This window comes from Pinus tabuliformis, chromosome 4_1 (genome assembly GCF_031772625.1).
Source record: "Pinus tabuliformis cultivar Carrire ecotype Pingquan chromosome 4_1, CPIR1, whole genome shotgun sequence".
Lineage (NCBI taxonomy): Eukaryota > Viridiplantae > Streptophyta > Pinopsida > Pinales > Pinaceae > Pinus > Pinus tabuliformis.
In genome coordinates, this window is record NC_142303.1 from 735,925,845 (window position 1) to 735,944,049 (window position 18,205).

Consider the following 18,205-nt stretch of genomic DNA (forward strand, 5'->3'; position numbering starts at 1 on the left):
TCAATTGGTACCTGTTAACAGAAACAGAAAATGACAATGATCAAAGCATACATGATCTATCTACTATAAACCAATGGAATCGACAACATTGAAACACATAATTATCATAGATATGAACAAGAATATGAGAAAAGGAATAGACAACTTTCTTAATGCAGAAGGAAGAGTTACACCTAGTGCGGTTCGATCCCGTGTCACTCCTCCAGCTTTAGACCAACCCTCATCACACCAAAAGCACACCAATCCAGCAGAATAACATTACTTGACATGAACTCAAATCTCAAACCAATAGTATTTCTCTACAATCTTCAAATTCCAGCTTCCTAATCACTATTGTGAGTAGTCAATTTATAGGTAAATGCAGGTGGTTATGTCATAAATTGGGCATTGAATGGATTTCCAAAATTGGAGTTAGTTTCCATGGAGAAATGGATGAGAGGATAGAGGGGTAATTGATCCATAGACTATCGAAAGTCAACCTCATAGGATGAGATAAGAGATGGGAATCCTTTTAGAATGCTCTAGAATTAGAGAATATTTCCCAAAATCCAAGGTGAATTTCACTCATTCTCGCCCAACGTAGATCAAAGAGGGCCTAAGTGCCCTGCAATGGAGGCCTGAATGGGCCTACCTACTCTACAACATAGTTACCCCTGACTAAGGCTACACTGGTGTCCCAAGGAGGCATTTTAGCATGGTTTCAAGCTAGGAAACTTTCATGGATGGAAGCATTCAATTTGATGACTTGTCTAGGGCATGTGACAACTGAATTAGGGTTTGATGAGCCCTAATTTTACTAATCTAAATGTTGGGAGTGATGTGTCCAAATAGACCTGTAACAATTTCCCCCTAAAGAATGAAGTCAAAAATGATAATGTTGAGTGATATGGTCTTTGATGTGTTGAGGAGGATCTGAAGCGAACATCGACCTGCATTGATTACAATACATAATATCATGATAACTTTGAATTTTTCATGAATTTATGAGGGAAGGCATACCCATACTTAGCATATAAATTTTTCATTACATTTACATAAATCAGATAGTCGTCTACAGATATAGTCCCATGATAGGATGACCATCTGTGTAAAGCCATCTGTGTAAGATATTACTCTCCTAAAATTGCAGCCTAGATGGATGAAACTAGATCTGGGGTCTTCTATCTCGTCCTATTGTTCGCTCAAGTACGAGTCTAACCATGTGAAAAGGTAATCTGAAGTCTAACATGGGAAGACACTGCCTGATTACCAGCCAATGATGTAAGATGTTAACATATGCAAGATAAATCATCAATAACGATAATGATTCTCAAGGTACTACAGTACATTCTGCATGATGTGAATATATGTTTTGATTTTTAACACCATACAAAGTATTTTGGTCGAAGGCCAATGATGTCAACCTATCACTGAAAGCAAGAAACTTGCCATTAATGTATGCAAGTCTCAAGGTACTGGAAGGGTGTTTCTAAGTGAACTTATTGGATAATGTGTTGATGTGAACAAGAAGTGACTCGTCACAAGAGGGCTTTGATGTATCCCCCATCAACAACATTGAAACGAGTGTAATGATTTTGAATATAGAATGTGACTGACGACACAAGGTTCAGGAATGGCGGTCATGAAAATTAAGGTTTATGAGTATTGAAAAGGTTGAATTTTACTGAGTAACTTCTCTTGAACATGTCAATGAAACTGAATGAATTGGTAGCATTGACCCAAAACCAAAGTGATGGATGGTGTGATAGATCATAGGTATGATAACCATCAAGCAGATAAGCCAACCTAAATAGTCATAAAGATGAAGTGAAAGTGTCATGTTCAAGAGCGACTTGCTACCATAAAGTGATTTATCCCTTTTCCCATTTTCCACAGTCATTACTGACCAATACCTCTTTATTTTTTAACAAGCTTAAGGAGGATAAAATATGCTTCTAGTATAATTCCATCCTTCAGGTGAATCTATCACTATGTTATGTTTTAATGAGCCTAGAGAAGGTGAAACTCAATCTTGTCCTGATGGACAAGATTCTCGCTATTTGATGTTTTAACAAGTTTAACGAAAATGAGAACTCGGTCCTTTTCATGTTTAGATAGTTTTAAAAGGGACAAAAAAGAAACCTCCACAAGTTTTTTTTTGTAAATTTCTCTCTAAAGTTTGAAAAAGCATAAAATAATACAAGAGAGAACCTATTGACCATGTTTGATCAACGTATTCCTTTTTCGTAAGTAATCTATCTCAATTCGAAAAAGGGTTAAACTTATGCTAAGTAGATGTCGTTTCCAATCCATTTACGAGCTAAAAAGGACAAGCGCTCGACAATATTTTCATGTTTAAAGAGTTGGAAAAGAGCCTGAAAGAAGACCCCCTATTTTTATTTTCTTTTAAAGAGTTAAAAAAGGAAAATACTCGGCGATCTCTTCATTTTTTACAAGTCAGAAAAGAGCTTAAAGGTGATTCATCTTAGAGGAACTAGTGGTGTCTAGGATAGCAACTAGTTTCGATGATGTTGGAACTTCTCAAAACATGTTGATTTATGTGAAGAGGCTGGCTAATAAGACCACTCATTTCAACTTTTCCTCAAAAAGGGTAAAACAACCAAGTGAAATCGTATGATCGGCCAAGCAAATAGTGACGATGGAAGGAGAAAAACCAAGGCTCATCTGACGGAAGAGGCTGATAGAATGGAACTCACAAGGGTTAAAATGGAGATGGGTTCATTTTTACGCAAGCTTGAACCATAGGGAACTACGCTTGGAGTCAGTTTCATGTTTACACAAGCTTGAAACGAAAAACTAAGCTTGTATTCAGTTTCATGTTTACACAATCTTGAAATGAAAAACTATTCTTGCTATAAGTTTGCATTCCCCCAACATAATGAATCGATTCTAGGTGCACACCCCCAAAGCTTCATTACATTCACCTAAGTAGAGTACTCGTGGCTATCAGGTGGATGGAATGAAGGTTAATTTATGATATTAAGTGAAATACTCGACTGGGATTTTACAAGATATAATCAAAGACTCAAATTGGAACTTTTCTCAAGGGGACCTTATTTCATTTTTTAATGAGATTGACACAAGATAAGGAACTCTTCTCAGATTCCTTGTTTCATTTTTTAACGAGCTTGACACAAGACAAGGAACTATGCTCTGGGACATGTTTCATTTTTAATGACATTGACATAGTAAAAGAAATATCCTCATATTCCTTGATCACGACGCATAAGAGGTCATGACTTCCAAGAGATTCTCAACAGATGAGAGAAAAATGCTCTGGAAGGGATACGTAGCAAGGAATCCATTAGAGAGATCTGGTTCCAATGGCCCTAGTTCATAATGCACAACATCGCAGAATTAATCATCAGTTGATGTAGGCATGGAAAGGGTTGCCACATAATTGACCCGTGGTGGGGAAGATACCATTGGGATGAAAGGACCATTTAGGGAAGATGGTTGACTCGAAGCCATATTTGGATCGGTAAATGAAAGCTGGGCAACGGTGATGATTCTGCCTTAATGCGGGAAACACATCACTCGAAAGAGTGTTGAAACAATAGCTCCCATGTCATAAAAATAGTCACGCCCAAGAAGTAAATTGTAATCTAAAGGGCTTGGGACTACCATCACATTGAGATAAACAATTTTTCCTCCCAAAATAATAGGCAATTGAGGAAGGATCCCTATTAGTTGGTTGGTTGCTCTGTTAAAATCCAACAGATTCTAGGTAACAGGCACAAGTGGCAGCGAACCGATCGCCTACCAAGAAGTGGAGGAAAAGATACTCATAGATGCACCTTCATCTATAATAGTGCCAAATACACTCATATTATAAACCTGTACTATGATCTGGAAAGGCACATAAGAAGGAAGATGACATCGTGCCAGTCGATTCCAATCAAAGGAAGTGACCAGACTACTTGGAGGGGGTACCATAAGAACGAGAGAAATACCCCCTTGAGTTACAAGATCGGGAGGATTTTCCTCCTATCTTGATTGAATAGGAGGGTTACATCCAAGTTCATTGGAATCTAAAGAAACGAAAAGAACCTGAGTGGTATCATACTCACTCTCCATGGGAAAGGTATGATTAACTGAAAGTGAAATTGGGTCCACAGTTTCCTTGTCCCGTGATTGGTCAGGTATAGACTCATGGGATTCACATTCAGAGAGAGTGGGTTTAACCGACAGTTGATTTAGGTCAGTCACTCCATCAACTAGTGAAGGATTAAGGGAGAGTCTCATGTAACTATATGGAAGCCATTGCAGAGAAGCAAGACAGTTATCCAACACTTTTTGGGCTTCATCCATATAGGGACAAATATGAATGGGGTTATTACTTTCGCATAACCTACAAAGAAACTTAACTTTACCGTTCTTTCCATGAACTTTACTACCACTAGATAGTGGTGTGTCACCAACATGATCTCCAGAAGTTGATGACATAGGATGATGTGAGCAAGAGGACCATTCTTCTAAGATCTGAGGAATACCAGAACAATTTCAAAGAATATGGTCTCTCGTACAAAGTTTGCAAGGATATCAAATTTTGTGAGGCTTATTGGACGATTTCTCATTAGAAGTTGCATTCAAAGCAATGGTTGCTCAGTTTCCCCCTGCTGAATTTCCTTCTTCTTCTTCTTCTTCCTCCCTTTCTTCTTCTTCTTATCCACTTGGTTACTAGTGTCAATACTTTCACTAGGTGAAGAGGAAAAAGGGGAGGAAGAAATAACTGACGAAGAAGGTAAAGGGTCAACTTTAGGATCAACTGGAGGTTGATTTTGTCGAAGTGGAGGAGCACTCGATTGTGGAGAAATCATGACATTTTGAACCAAGGAGGTTGAAAAAAACCATATTGGTAATCTAATGATAAATCACGGAAGGGACAATGTTGCCATATAAGGAGCACTAATATTTTCGAAACGAGGAAAAGGACTAGGATTCCCATCAAAAGGAATTCCTTGATCGGTGGACTCTGGAGTTGTTGCCATATGTTTCAAATTAAGATCAACTAAGGAGTGACGTGGAGGATGTTATCTATGATCAGTTAATTTTATTTTAATCAAAATAACAAAACAAAACAAAAGATGGATAATCTAGGCAAAAGGATTATTAGGTAACTATGAACTGCCATATACTACCTTAGTAAACCAAGGACTTAACATATGTGCAGGAAATCTCCTTGAATGTTGTGTTTGGCGTATCACAGTGTACAAGGAAGCCGACTCGGTTACCTATGGATCGATAGCAACCTAATGTAGTCCTCCCATATATACCTGAAAGTACGTGGAGGCCCAATCCATGTTAACGTTGTCTAATGCGAAACTACACAGTGAGAGTATTCCTTTATAATTTTTGTACTATAACACTGCCCTATATACTTGAAGGTACGTTGATGAGCTAGGACATACTTATGTACGTAGAATGAGGTATCACACTGGGAATGTATCGTAGACTATTAGCGACAACTACTATGTTTAACGACACCAGGACATGTCTCTAGCCTAGACCTCTAAATGTTATGCGTTAAGTTACAATGCTGCATTATGTCAATTGAGATAACTTTTAAGTTGATATTCTTAAGAATTTTCCTTTCAAGGTTCACCACATGATGTATGTTTGCAATTCCTAGAATGCAACTAACATGATAAACATTCTTTCATTCAATTAATAATGAAAACCGTAGCTAGTAAGGGATAGAGAAATCAGATCTTTGGCAACGAGCAAAGAGCACACCTAATGCAATTTCCCTAGCTATTCATATCAAGCATTCACAAACTACAATATGCACAATGCAAGTTTTTCTTTTTAGTCCCTTTAGTGTTTAGATAAAAAAGAAAGGAACTAGATGCATAATCGATCAGTCAATCCTTTTCATAAGAAACGAAGACATTAAGACGGTTTATTTTTCAAAGAAATGAAGAATTTACGATAATTCTTCTTCAAAAAAGTAAAGACTAATCAATGTAAGCTAACTTTGACAATGAATTGATAATGATAAAGAAATCTCTTAAGAAACACTAAACAATCAAGGTCAAAGTAGGGCTAGGAGAGGAAATGCAAATTGATTTCAGAGGCATAAAAAACTTTGATCTTTCAGCAAACAACATCAGAAGCAACTTTGGAAAAATCAAGCAAAAGATGGGTTTTTTACCTTGAGAGGGATCAGTGCAGGTCTGAGTGGGAGACATTGTGCTGTAGAGCACGGTCTCTAAGGCAAGGGTGCACTACAGTGCACTGTCCCCTAACCAAGGGTGCACTAGTACCAACACATTCCTAGAATAGGCATTCTAGTGCAAATTTCAAGCAAAAAAGCTTTAAAATTACTGAAAACAGATCAATGAAGTCAAGTAAAGTCTACTAGGATGTAATATGACAAGGATAAACTACCAAGAATGATAGTCATTCCCCAATATGGTCACCAATTTGTTATATGGAATTTGTATCTACCAATAAACACATTTTCGCTAAGTGGGTAGCTACACTTAGAACAACAGCAAGAAAGTGGTTTAACCTTTTCCTAAATTAGATAGATGAGATGAAGGAACTTAGTTTTAATCTTTCGCTTCCTTGATCTCCTTTGAATTTCTCTCGTCACTCCCACTTGAACTGAATCCACTCAATTAGTACCTATTAACAGAAATAGAAAACAACAATGATCAAAGCATACATGATCTATCTACTATAAACCAATGGAATCGACAACATTGGAGCACATAATTATCATAGGTATGAACAAGAATATGAGAAAAGGAACAAACTACTTTACTAATGTAGAAGGAAGAGTTACAAATAGTGTTGTTCGATCCTGTGTCACTCCTCCAGCTTAATTCCAACCCTCGTCACACCAAAAGCACACCAATCCAGTAGCATAACATTACCTGACATGAACTCAAATCTCAAACCAATAATATTTCTCTACAATCTTCAAATTCCAACCTCCTGATCACTATGATGAGTGGTCAATTTATAGGGAAATGTAGGTGGTTATGTCATAAATTGGGCATTGAATGGCTTTCCAAAATCGGAGTTAGTTTCCATGGAGAAAGGGATGAGAGGGTAGAGGGTTAATTGATCCATATGCTATCCAAATTTGACCTCATAGGATGAGATAAGAGCTGGGAATCCTTCTAGAATTCTTTAGAATTAGATAATATTCCCAAAATCCAATGTGAATTTCACTCATTCTCACCGAGCTAGGTCAAAGAGGGCCTAAGTGCACTACAGTGCAGGCCTGAATGGGCCTAGCTTCTCTACAGTGTAGTTACCCCTAATCAAGGTTGCGTTGGTGTCCCAAGGAGGCATTTCAACAAGGTTCCAAGCTAGGAAACTTTCATGGATGGAAGCATTAAATTTGATGACTTTTCTAGCACATGTAACAATTGAATTAGGGTTTGATGAGCCCTAATTGTATTGATATGAATGTCAGTTGTGATGTTCCCAAATAGGCCTGTAACACATGGATTTGTATAACTAATGTGTTAGATCATTTAAAGAGAAACATCGATTTGTGTGCAGAAAAGAATAAGTATTATGGAAAGTAAAACAAATACTTACTTGGAATAAATGTACTAGCTTTCCTTTGTAAAATACATATATCTACATGCAAGAAATAATGACTAATACATTAGTTCTGGTTTGGAGCAATGCATGTCTTTGTGCATACAACAAATTTTGTAAATAACTCTATCTTAGAATTTTGAAAAAGGACTTACATTTGCATGCATGATAATAATGTCTCTCATGTTAGCTTCCCCTTAGAATGGAACATCTATTGTATTGAAAAGGTTACTTAGTTACATGCACAAAGAAGAAGCTAAGGTGCATGAAAAACAAAGATAAGTTTCTAGTGTCCTTTAAGTGAAATGGATGGTTACAATGGTTTCCTTTGGATATGAACGTGTGCTGGTGCAAGAATGATCATAGTAAGAGGGTAATTATTTTGACATTCTTGATAATTATTTGTTTATATATGCACAATGTTGTTAGAAGAAACATGTTGTGATATTATATTTACATCTCATGTATACATATGAATAGATGTTAAAAGATATCTTTTAAAGAATGATTATTGAATTATTAATACTTTATCTAATCATATTACCAAAGATTCTTGATGACAACAATGACAAGAAAGGATGGTGATTTTTGCAAAAGATGAATTACGTTTAACATTGTGGAAGATAAGAACTATTGGTCCATGCTGATGAGTATGATTTGCAGGATAGTCCACTGATGGAAAAATCATGCCACAAGGATGTAGAGAGTGGTGATATGTGGGTAAATGGTTTCATGACAATTTTATTAGCTTTTATCTAGGTATGTGGTATTTTAATGATATTTCATTGTAATTTTTTATAACAATGGATAAGGGATGGACTCCCTTATAAGCCATTGAGTGAGGGGTGAAGACCCTCATGAGTGTTTAATAATAAAATTAAATGTTTGTTGGTTTTCACCCTATGGGGTTTCCAAGGTATATCGGTGTTCAATGATGTGATTGCTTATTATGTCAGTTTGGTGATGTTGATTCCTTGCATAATGTGATGTTGATAATGTCAAGTATGTGATTAATTAATGTGGTTGAATGAATCATGAAATGGATGTAAGGTTACAACATACCATTTATGTTAATATACTACAAGAGTAGTTGTTAATGGTTATGCAACATACTATTCCTCTACTAAAGTTAGTTTATGTACTAATGAACACTCTATCTAATAGTTAATGAGGAGTGTGTTATAGTGATTGGGATAGTTACCTATTGGTAGTTTGTGTAAAAAAATTATAACTCCGTACATTTTCATGTTTCATGTGAAGTTACCAAGGTATGTTACAAACAAATATTTTTTATATTACGAATTTCAATTATACTTTAAATATCTATTATTTATAAAAAAGTATTTAAATATCTATCGTTTCTAAAAAAATAAGTATGTATATTAAGACTCTTTCTTCAAAGAAATGATTAATAAAATTAATTTCTATTATAACTAAAATCATTTTCCATTAAATTTGCTTTTAACCCCATTCCAAAAAAATGCTTCTTTAATTCAATATAGGTAGATGTTGTAACATGTCAAAATGCTTCTTTAATTCAATATGGGTAGATGTTGTAACATGTCAAAATGCTTCTTTAATTCAATATGGGTAGATGTTGTAACATGTCAAGATTTGAGAAATATTTTAACATAAGTAAAATGAAACACACCATATATTGATTTCAAAAAAAATATAATATCTATAACAAATAATAGTATTCGTTATCTATCTTAATAAAGTAGAAATAATATATATATATATATATATATATATATATATATATATATATATATATATATATCTAAGATAATTTTTTTTATATAAATCCAGAATGAGAAAATTATCATATTTATATATAAATATAAATATTACTATATAATTAGAGGTAATTTATATCAAATATAGCTTGGACGTATATAAAGAAGATTTGAAGAAAATGAAGATAGATTTCATCATATATACACAAATATGCGTTAAGATTCCTATGAAAAGTGTCAAGGACATGATGATCCAAAATAAATATTTTAGATAGGCTTAGGTTTTTAGTTTTGAGAAATTTTTCAATTTTTAGAATACAATATTTAAATGCCTATTCTTCCCTTAAAAAAAACAACATTTTCAAGCTTCTTTTACCTATGGATAAACCCACAAAAAAAATGAAAAATAAAGGTCTAAGTTGAAATAGTAGAAATGACATGAGCAATAACGCCAAGATGCTAAAAATATTGAAATATAGAAAATTATCCATCAACAAAATTAGAGAAGAATAACAATGTATATTCAAAAATAATAACAATGTATATTCAAAAATAATATTGAACTATAGAAAATCATTCATCAATTAGAGAATAATAACCATGTATATTCAAAAATCGAAATGGTAGAATAAATAAAAATTTTCCTTAGAAGAGAAAACCTTCATAATAGCAAATAACGCACAATAGGAGAAATAAAGAATCTTCCTAAAATGAGGATTCTAATTTTAATAAGAAATTGACACTTCATAACTATGATTGATACTTTATAATTATCTTAAAATATATATTTTAAATTAATATAAATTATTATTAAACTAATTCTAAGAAAGTGATATGAGGTTTTATATATATATAAAAATATATATAAATTTTTAATAATTTTATTTAATAAAAATATATATAAATAAAAATATACAAATTAATTTTAAATAAAATATTTAAAAACCTTCGCATAGGATAATTCCAAAGTTAAAATAACATTCACCCAAAATGACCAATGTTATCTTAGTTCTCATATTTTACACTATCCCAAACCCGTTTAAATTAAAAGTATATGGTTACAGTCCAGTACAGCACAATAAATGCTCAAGCTTACTCTAAAAGTTTATATTTACAGGTTTAACCAATCGGGATTGACGCATTTTTCATATTTATACTTCTTCTAGATTTTGTGTTTGGTTACTGACAGGAAAACATCCTTCATACTGTGTTAATTCACACATATAATTTTATATATTTCTGGATAACTATCTAGTAAGATTGATAGAATTGTTATTGTCCTTATACCGTAAAGAGGGCTGGCTTCGTAGCTCCACCAAGCGCTGCAGTGTATCGACAGTTTATTCATATTTCATCTATAAATTGATACGTATGAATGTTTTGTTTTCCCTATATACCTGGACAAGAAAATAGAGTTATTCATGGCAGATAACCCTCCATGGAAAGATCCCTGTGGACCTCACAGCAACGGAATTATACAGCTGATAATTTATCCGCAGGAGAAGTTGAACCTTGAGAACCAATTGTAAGCTCTAGCCCTACTGGGTTACATGCCGCTTGATGGTAATAGTCCATCGGTGCTTGACCAGCAGCAACGAATTCATCATTTCCCTGCCCCGAGAAAATAGTGGAACATTTCTCTCTTCGTTTATCATTAAATTTACTTTTGTGTGCAGCATCATGTACAGTGTTCGTTAAATCACCCCGATCGTCAGGTATGCTGCTGAACTGAATATGGTTGCTAAGGGGTACACGTTCGCCTTCCCTTCGTTTGTGCTTCGCATGCGATATTCCCTTCAATTTGCCACTTGACTTCACTGACCTCCGCAGCTCGCGCACGGCCGTGGCTTCCATGGGCATCATACTTTTAAAATCCGAGGACATGAAATTTCCCTGTGAAACGGCACGGAAGGATCCCCGCAGGATGCTCTCCACCCCCGCCTGGCACTCTGCCCATTTACCCAACCACACAAGGCCCAGTAATCCATATACTGGATTTACCATTCTGCCACATGCTTCGTAGAGAAGAGACCTGAATATAGCTGCAGCACCCACCACAAAAATTGGGTTTATAGAATATTATATACTTTTTCTCTTCTACATTTTACAATCGCTTTAAGGGAACTTTTTTTCTCAGTAAGAAAAAAACACTATTTTTATATATGAGAATAAAAAACAGTTCATATATTCAGCATTTTCAGCATTTTTACAGTGCAGATGTATTTGCTTCTACATCTTCTTTTGTTCAGTCTCATCTACATTTTACAATCGGTTTAAGGGAACATTTTTTCCGGTAATCAAAAAACACTGTTTTTGTATATGAGAATTAAAAACAGTTCATTTATTCAGCATTTTTACAGTGCATATGTATTTGCTTCTACTTCTTGTTTTGTTCAGTTTCAGTCTATACCTTTATCCCAACTGTTTCTACACATTTCTAATATAACTTGCTATGTATATAAAATTGAACTTCAGATAAAATTAAAACATAAAAAAACTGCAACAGTTTTAAATGTCTCACTTAAATCAAAACATATTCAGTCTATCATATCATTTCATAATATAAAACTATGCATCTTCAAAACATAAAACCTAGCCTCGAGACCGCCTCCTTGAAGAAATAAAGACACCAGTTTTCAGTTGGTAAGATCCCTTCGATGAGGGAATGTTATCCCAGGAGTGAGAGGATCCCAGCATCCAATGTGTTGTCACCCAACTTAATCTCAATGTGAATCCTGTCCAGTGCATCCAGTAGACCCATCTTTGACATGTTATCCACATTTCGGTTGTTTTCCTTTCCAATGTGCTAAATCGTTGAGTCTGAGAGATCCCTAGATGACCTCAATTTGTCTGAGCCATCCATGAAGTTGTGGTTGATTTATTTTAGTGCTGCCCCATACATGGTCAATGATAGTCTGTGAATCTCCATAAATGTGGATGGTGGGAATGTTCAGATAAGAAGTGAACCAAAGGAGTCCCCATAAAGCTATAGCTTCTGCCTTCATATTTGTGCCCCTACCAGCACCCCAGTGGACCCAGTATTCTTGTTCCCTTGATATAATGATCCAGAAACCACACCCACATGTGCCCCTTTGTGCCATGTCATCAAAGAACCCAGCCAGATAGTCATTCCTAGGGCCTATCTTCCTACGAATTGGCCACTGTTGTAGTCATTTGCAGAGGTATACCATCCAATAATGCAGTCAACCACATGTGTTTCATTTTCCCTATAGTTCTCAAAGATAATTTTATAGTGCATCTCCAACTTTTCCCTATAGTTCTCAAAGATAATTTTATTGTGCATCTCCTACATTGGGATCTTTGTTTCTCAACCAGCACAAACAGTGAGTGATGCTATCATATTGATTGTGTGGAAAACCAATGTTCTGAGCAATATTGCTCAAGATCTGAATAGTAACGGGGCATTTCAGAAATATATGGATATTGTCTTATGTTGTGTTCCTGCACAATGCACATACTCCAGGCCCCTTCCAGTTCCTCTTTTGTAGGTTTTCTCAGGTCAAGTTCTTGTTTTTCCAAACAAGCCAAAGAAATAAAATAATCTTGCTAGGTATTCTATAAAACCAACATACCTCTGAGTTGTGTACCTCATAGTTGCAGAAAGTATTTTAAACATCCACCACCACTATGCCTCCTTCATTTTTCCAAGCCAAACAATTCGATCTCCAACCTCCAAACTGACACCTACTAATTTCATCTCAGACCTAATCTTCTCCCATTCCTGTGCCATCGGGCCCTCTAGTCCCATCTCCCTCGATCTTTTCCAGATAGGTAAATAACCATGCCATTGCCTAATGGCTTGATTCCAATAGAAAATGCCCTTATTGTTTATACATTGGATGAGCCCTTCCGATGAACGTGAATCCTACCCCATACCTAAAATTTTGTCCTGGCTAATCATTATCTTATGTCGAGACTTAAAGATCCAGCATAAGTTTTGTAGAAAACTATGCCTGATTTTGTTTAAGCCGAGCCATATGGCTGACCTCGAAATAGTCCCAATGAGCTCCCTATGCATCCAAACAGTAAATTCTTTGTCTTTGAGGTATTTATGTCTAATAATATTCGACCATATTCCATCCCCAAAAATACCTCTCCACAATGTTTTTTGTAGCAACGACCATCCAAAATGCCTCAAGTCCAAGATCCCCAAACCACCCAATCTTTTTGGTATTGTAATGGAGGCCAACTTAGCTAGATGGTATTTATATGTGGTGGTCGATCTAGACAAGATGTATTTTTCCGTGATCCTGTTAAGTTTCTTAATAATGGTGCTTAGGAGGCAATATCGATGGGCCCAAAATAATCGTAGCCATGTGATCACTAATTGGGTGAGAGTAATGCGTCCACCTAGTGATAGACATCTATACTCCCACCCAAAGATCTTTTTATAGTAATGATCCAATAACCACATCCAGTAATTTATCCTATATTTATTGGTTTGATATGATATCCCAAGTATTTCATGCCCCCCACCAATACATCAACCCCCACCCCAAATAATCTTCGGATGTATGCAATGTCCTCCAGATCACAATTGCCATATAAAATGATAGACTTCTGTAGATTCATGAATAGTCTCGTGGCATTCCCAAATTTGGTAAAGATGTGGAATAAAGTCAACCATGCAAACCTATTGATCATGCCCATTATTAGCACATCGTCCACAAAAAAACTATGTGAAATCTTGATATTTTGGCCAAGAACCATAGCACAAAAATCACCCTCCGCCATAGCTTTCTTGATATGCAAACTGAGTCCATCCATTGCCAAAATGGATAATAATGGAGAGGGTACATCCTTGTCTGAGCCCCCGGCCTGCCACGAAAAAAAAGTGGCATATCCATTTATAATAATAACATATCTATCATTAGTAATGCAAGCCACGATCGATTCCGCATTCTTGACTTGTAGTCCAATGTTTTGGGAAACCATCCTTAGATATCCCCAGCCTAGGCAGTCATATCCCTTCTGCAGGTCGACCTTCATAACAACAACATTTAGTTTTTTGGTGTGGATTGAATGGAAACATTCTTGAGAAGTGGCCACAACATCGTGGATCCGTCTGTTTTATAGGAAACTGAATTGTTCGGGGGATATATATTTTGATAGGGTGTGCTTAATCCCGTCACAATAGTCTTGGATATAATCTTATATATAAGATTACAAAGTGAAATGGGTCGATAATCCATGAAGGATCCAGTGGATGTCCTTTTTGGAATGAGGGCAATGTAGGTCAAACATATATAAGGATGGATATACCCCTTGATCCTCGATTCTTCCACCATTGCCAGGAGGTCCCCCTGAAGAATGTCAAAAAAATGTGTAAATAGTTTGACCGTCCATCCATCAGGTCCCGAGAATTTGTCTCTTTTAAAATATTTGAGCACCTCCAATATTTCCTCCCTCATGACCTCTTTATATAGGGTCGTGTTTGCATCATCATCAAACATGTTGGGATATACGTCCACCCCCCAAATCTGGTCCTCGGCATAGTCCGCCCCTCTGCGTCTATAAGCCTTTTCAAAATGTTGGACAACCACTTTACTTATATCCTGTTGAGATTGTATCCGGTTCCCTTTTGTGTCAATTATCTCCCATATGGAGTTTACCTTTCTTCTGTGATTGGAAAATTTGTGGAAGAATTTTGTATTTCTATCACCCTCCCAGATCCATATGGCCCTACTCTTTAGGTGCCATGTAGCCTCCCGAATTTGTAGAATATGTTTTATTTTTTGTTCCAGTGAGTGTATTGCAGCCCTTAGTAACATTGAGGGATTGTGTTGTAACAATTGTGGACTCAGCATATCCAATGCAACATATATATCTTTTAGATCATTTTTCCTTTGGTATTTCTTCCTCCTATCCAATTCTTTTACCACCACCTTTAGACCAGATGTGTGCCCTCCTAGAGTAGTTTGATATGGTCTGAGAAGCTCCCTCTATATTCCTTTTTAATCAAAATCCATGCAATTCTTTTATCTCGAGCTGCCAAACACTATGGGTTGACATAAGCTAACTTCCCAATCACATTCCTTATATCCATGAGGATTTGCCGAGTCCAGAATTCAGTTGGCAAACTAGGCAATTTGACCCATATCATTTTATTTTTGAGTGTCTCCTTAAGGGGATTCAAGCCAACCTACCATGAGTGCAGAGCCAAAAAACCCCTCCCCTTAATACATGGCAGCACCTTGATTTTGTCTAAATCATCCTCGTTTAGGAAATGAAATTTGTACCATCCATTCATCAACCTTACCACCGAGGGCATATATCCCAGAAGAGACTTCCATTTTGTTTCTACCCAGCTCCTCATATCTCCTTCTCCCAAACAGTTTACTCGATCTATCAACAAATCATGGCTGAAACTGAGAATTGGCGCCGGAGTGGAAATATTGAAAGGATGATGTTGTTTCCGGGAATGAATGTCCCTGTCGTAGTCGTGTAGCTGCCCATGTGAACAAGGAATTGCATGTCGGCCACCTGGAGAAACCTTCGGGGAATCCATCGTGCGCCAAGTATTTGTGTATATGGGCCCACGATCCAGGTCTGTCCGAGAGAAAATCCGGTGGTTCGTTTCCGCTTCCAGCATCGCACGAATGAATGATTCGTGTGCCGATGTATCTGATGCAAAAGGGTCTGTTATGGACATCATTCTATATGCAGGGCACAGAGTGTAGGTTCGGAGACCCACAGATCTATGTAGATAGTGGAATAAACACAATCATAAAAGCTCGTCAAAGTGTGTTAGTTCCACTAACAAGTGTATCATGCAGGAATCTACCACTAGGAATGTCTCAGCATCCCAAACATCAGGCGCAGAGGTTATACACACACCACATAACACCCACATACTGCCAAACGAGGGAAACCAGCCCCGGATCGTAGTTTGAAAAGGGAAAGAACGGACACATACAAATAGAAAAATAAAATGCCCGATCCGAGCCTTCAGAACGCAACTATCAATGGCCAAATTGGTCACAATATATCCATATATATCCATTAGGGAATAAAGCGGATAGTGAACCTAGTCATATCAAATAAGTGATCCCCCAATGTCCCCCATCGGAAAATTCAAAATGCACTGGAAATCAATAACCAGTGGCCGAAACAACCTGTCAGCCATGATGCACGAGTGCCCAGAGAAAAACGCCCATGAAACAACGCATTCACGACTAGAGCCAAGACTTGATAGTCCCAAATATCTACCCTTCACAACAACTACAACATCTGAGACACTTCTTCTGAGACACTTCCACCACCTGTTACAAAGCCTGAATCCAAATTCCTTGCATGGCCTAGAAATAATGAAAGAATTCACCCACCGTTGCAACAAAGTATAGTATAGTAGTTTATATGACGCGGACAAGATCTCTTCCCCCGATTGTGTTGTGAGCACGCGAGAGAAAAGATATCAGTCCAAATAAGCATTTGGTCGCTTGGTAGAGGGAGGAAAATGATTCTTAATCATGCATAATAATATATAGATAGCAATAAAGAAAATCATCTATTATCTCCGACTGAAGTATGGAGAACAAACCGTTCAAGAAGACAATGGACATTTCCCAGCCCAGTGTAGGGACTCAAACCACACCAAATAGACCCAATTATCAGCCCCACTATCCTAATAATTTGCTTCCGGCATGGCAGCAGCGAGGACCATAAATAACCCCATCCCAGCCAAACACAAATCTCAACATCCACACGAAGTAGCCGCAGGTGTAAAAACATCATACAGAGACAGCAAACACCATGCCGTAATCCATAGTAAGTATTCCCGCGCAGTAAACATAGAAAGGTTGTTGCATACCTTCCATGTTTAAACGCCTTTACCACCTCCTTTCCTTATCGGCGACCAAAGACTGATGTGCTTCTGTGAACAATTCTATGTGGAGAAAGGTTCAGGGAAAAGCCGAACACCACGGAAGTACAGGTTTGCGTGAATAAGCTTTAAGGGAACTTTGTCTGAAGCATATACTATAAAACTTGACTGAAACTGAGGGTGTATTCATCGTTGAACATAAAAACCAGCGCAGGTTTGTGTGAATTAGGGTTTTGTATGTGCTTATGAAATCTAGAGATGCGTATGGCAGAAAGTTGTTTCAGATATCACGTAAATTAAAAATTGAAATTTGAAATCTACAGCTGTATAACCGATCGGATTAACATGGGTTTGTGAAAACAGCTTATTTGTAATCTGGAGATGCATATGAAAATATCAAACCTTACCTCAAACTGCATATTAGAGCAGCGTTTATGCCATAAATACGATTCAGAGAGGTACCGATTTACATCTTCGCCTATCCATAAAACTTAGATACGTTTAGATAAACTAGTGTTAATATGAGAAGATTACCAGGCCTCAAATGCTCGGGGCCGTTGCTAATGAGATTCGTTAGCCCAGCACGCCCATAGAACTTAGCTAAGAAAATGGTGGCGTTCGCTTGTGACTCTGCGGTGGGTATCCAGTGGAGGCAGGGCCTGAGAATGCAGGATTCACCGCAGCCCTTCCGCAGAACTCGGCAGGCGTTGCAGCTCATCCTCATTATATCGATTGATCTGACAAACGTACACAGCATTAATAAGAATATTTTGTTCAATATATGTGCACAAGGGATCTGGCAATCTGATATATAAAACGCCTAGTCTAAACAGTCAACAATTTCGTCCCGAAAAGAATAGAAATTCCGGTAATGCTTTTGAGAAAAATCTGTAGAAATTTTTTTGGTGTTTTGATGGTGCTGAATAAAAAACCATTTAAACACTCAAAAATTTGGAAATGATTCGGCGATCTACTGGCCTGGTTAGACAACTGCAATATAAAAGGGAGAAAACCGCCAACAAAGACATGACCCGCATGAATATGCCGATAGTCTAAGCTTTTT

The 18,205-nt window shown here is 36.8% G+C and overlaps 1 protein-coding gene across 1 annotated transcript; it reads right to left on the reverse strand.

The window, feature by feature from the left end:
• Positions 1-10,607: 10,607 nt before the first annotated feature.
• On the reverse strand, positions 10,608-17,882 carry LOC149178252 (uncharacterized). The gene is made up of 2 exons (XM_089423580.1): positions 17,677-17,882; positions 10,608-11,341 (listed from the first exon to the last, which is right to left on the reverse strand). The coding sequence occupies exons 1-2, from the start codon at positions 17,864-17,866 to the stop codon at positions 10,773-10,775; spliced, it is 759 nt and encodes a 252-aa protein (XP_089279706.1). The 5' UTR covers positions 17,867-17,882; the 3' UTR covers positions 10,608-10,772.
• Positions 17,883-18,205: the final 323 nt, after the last annotated feature.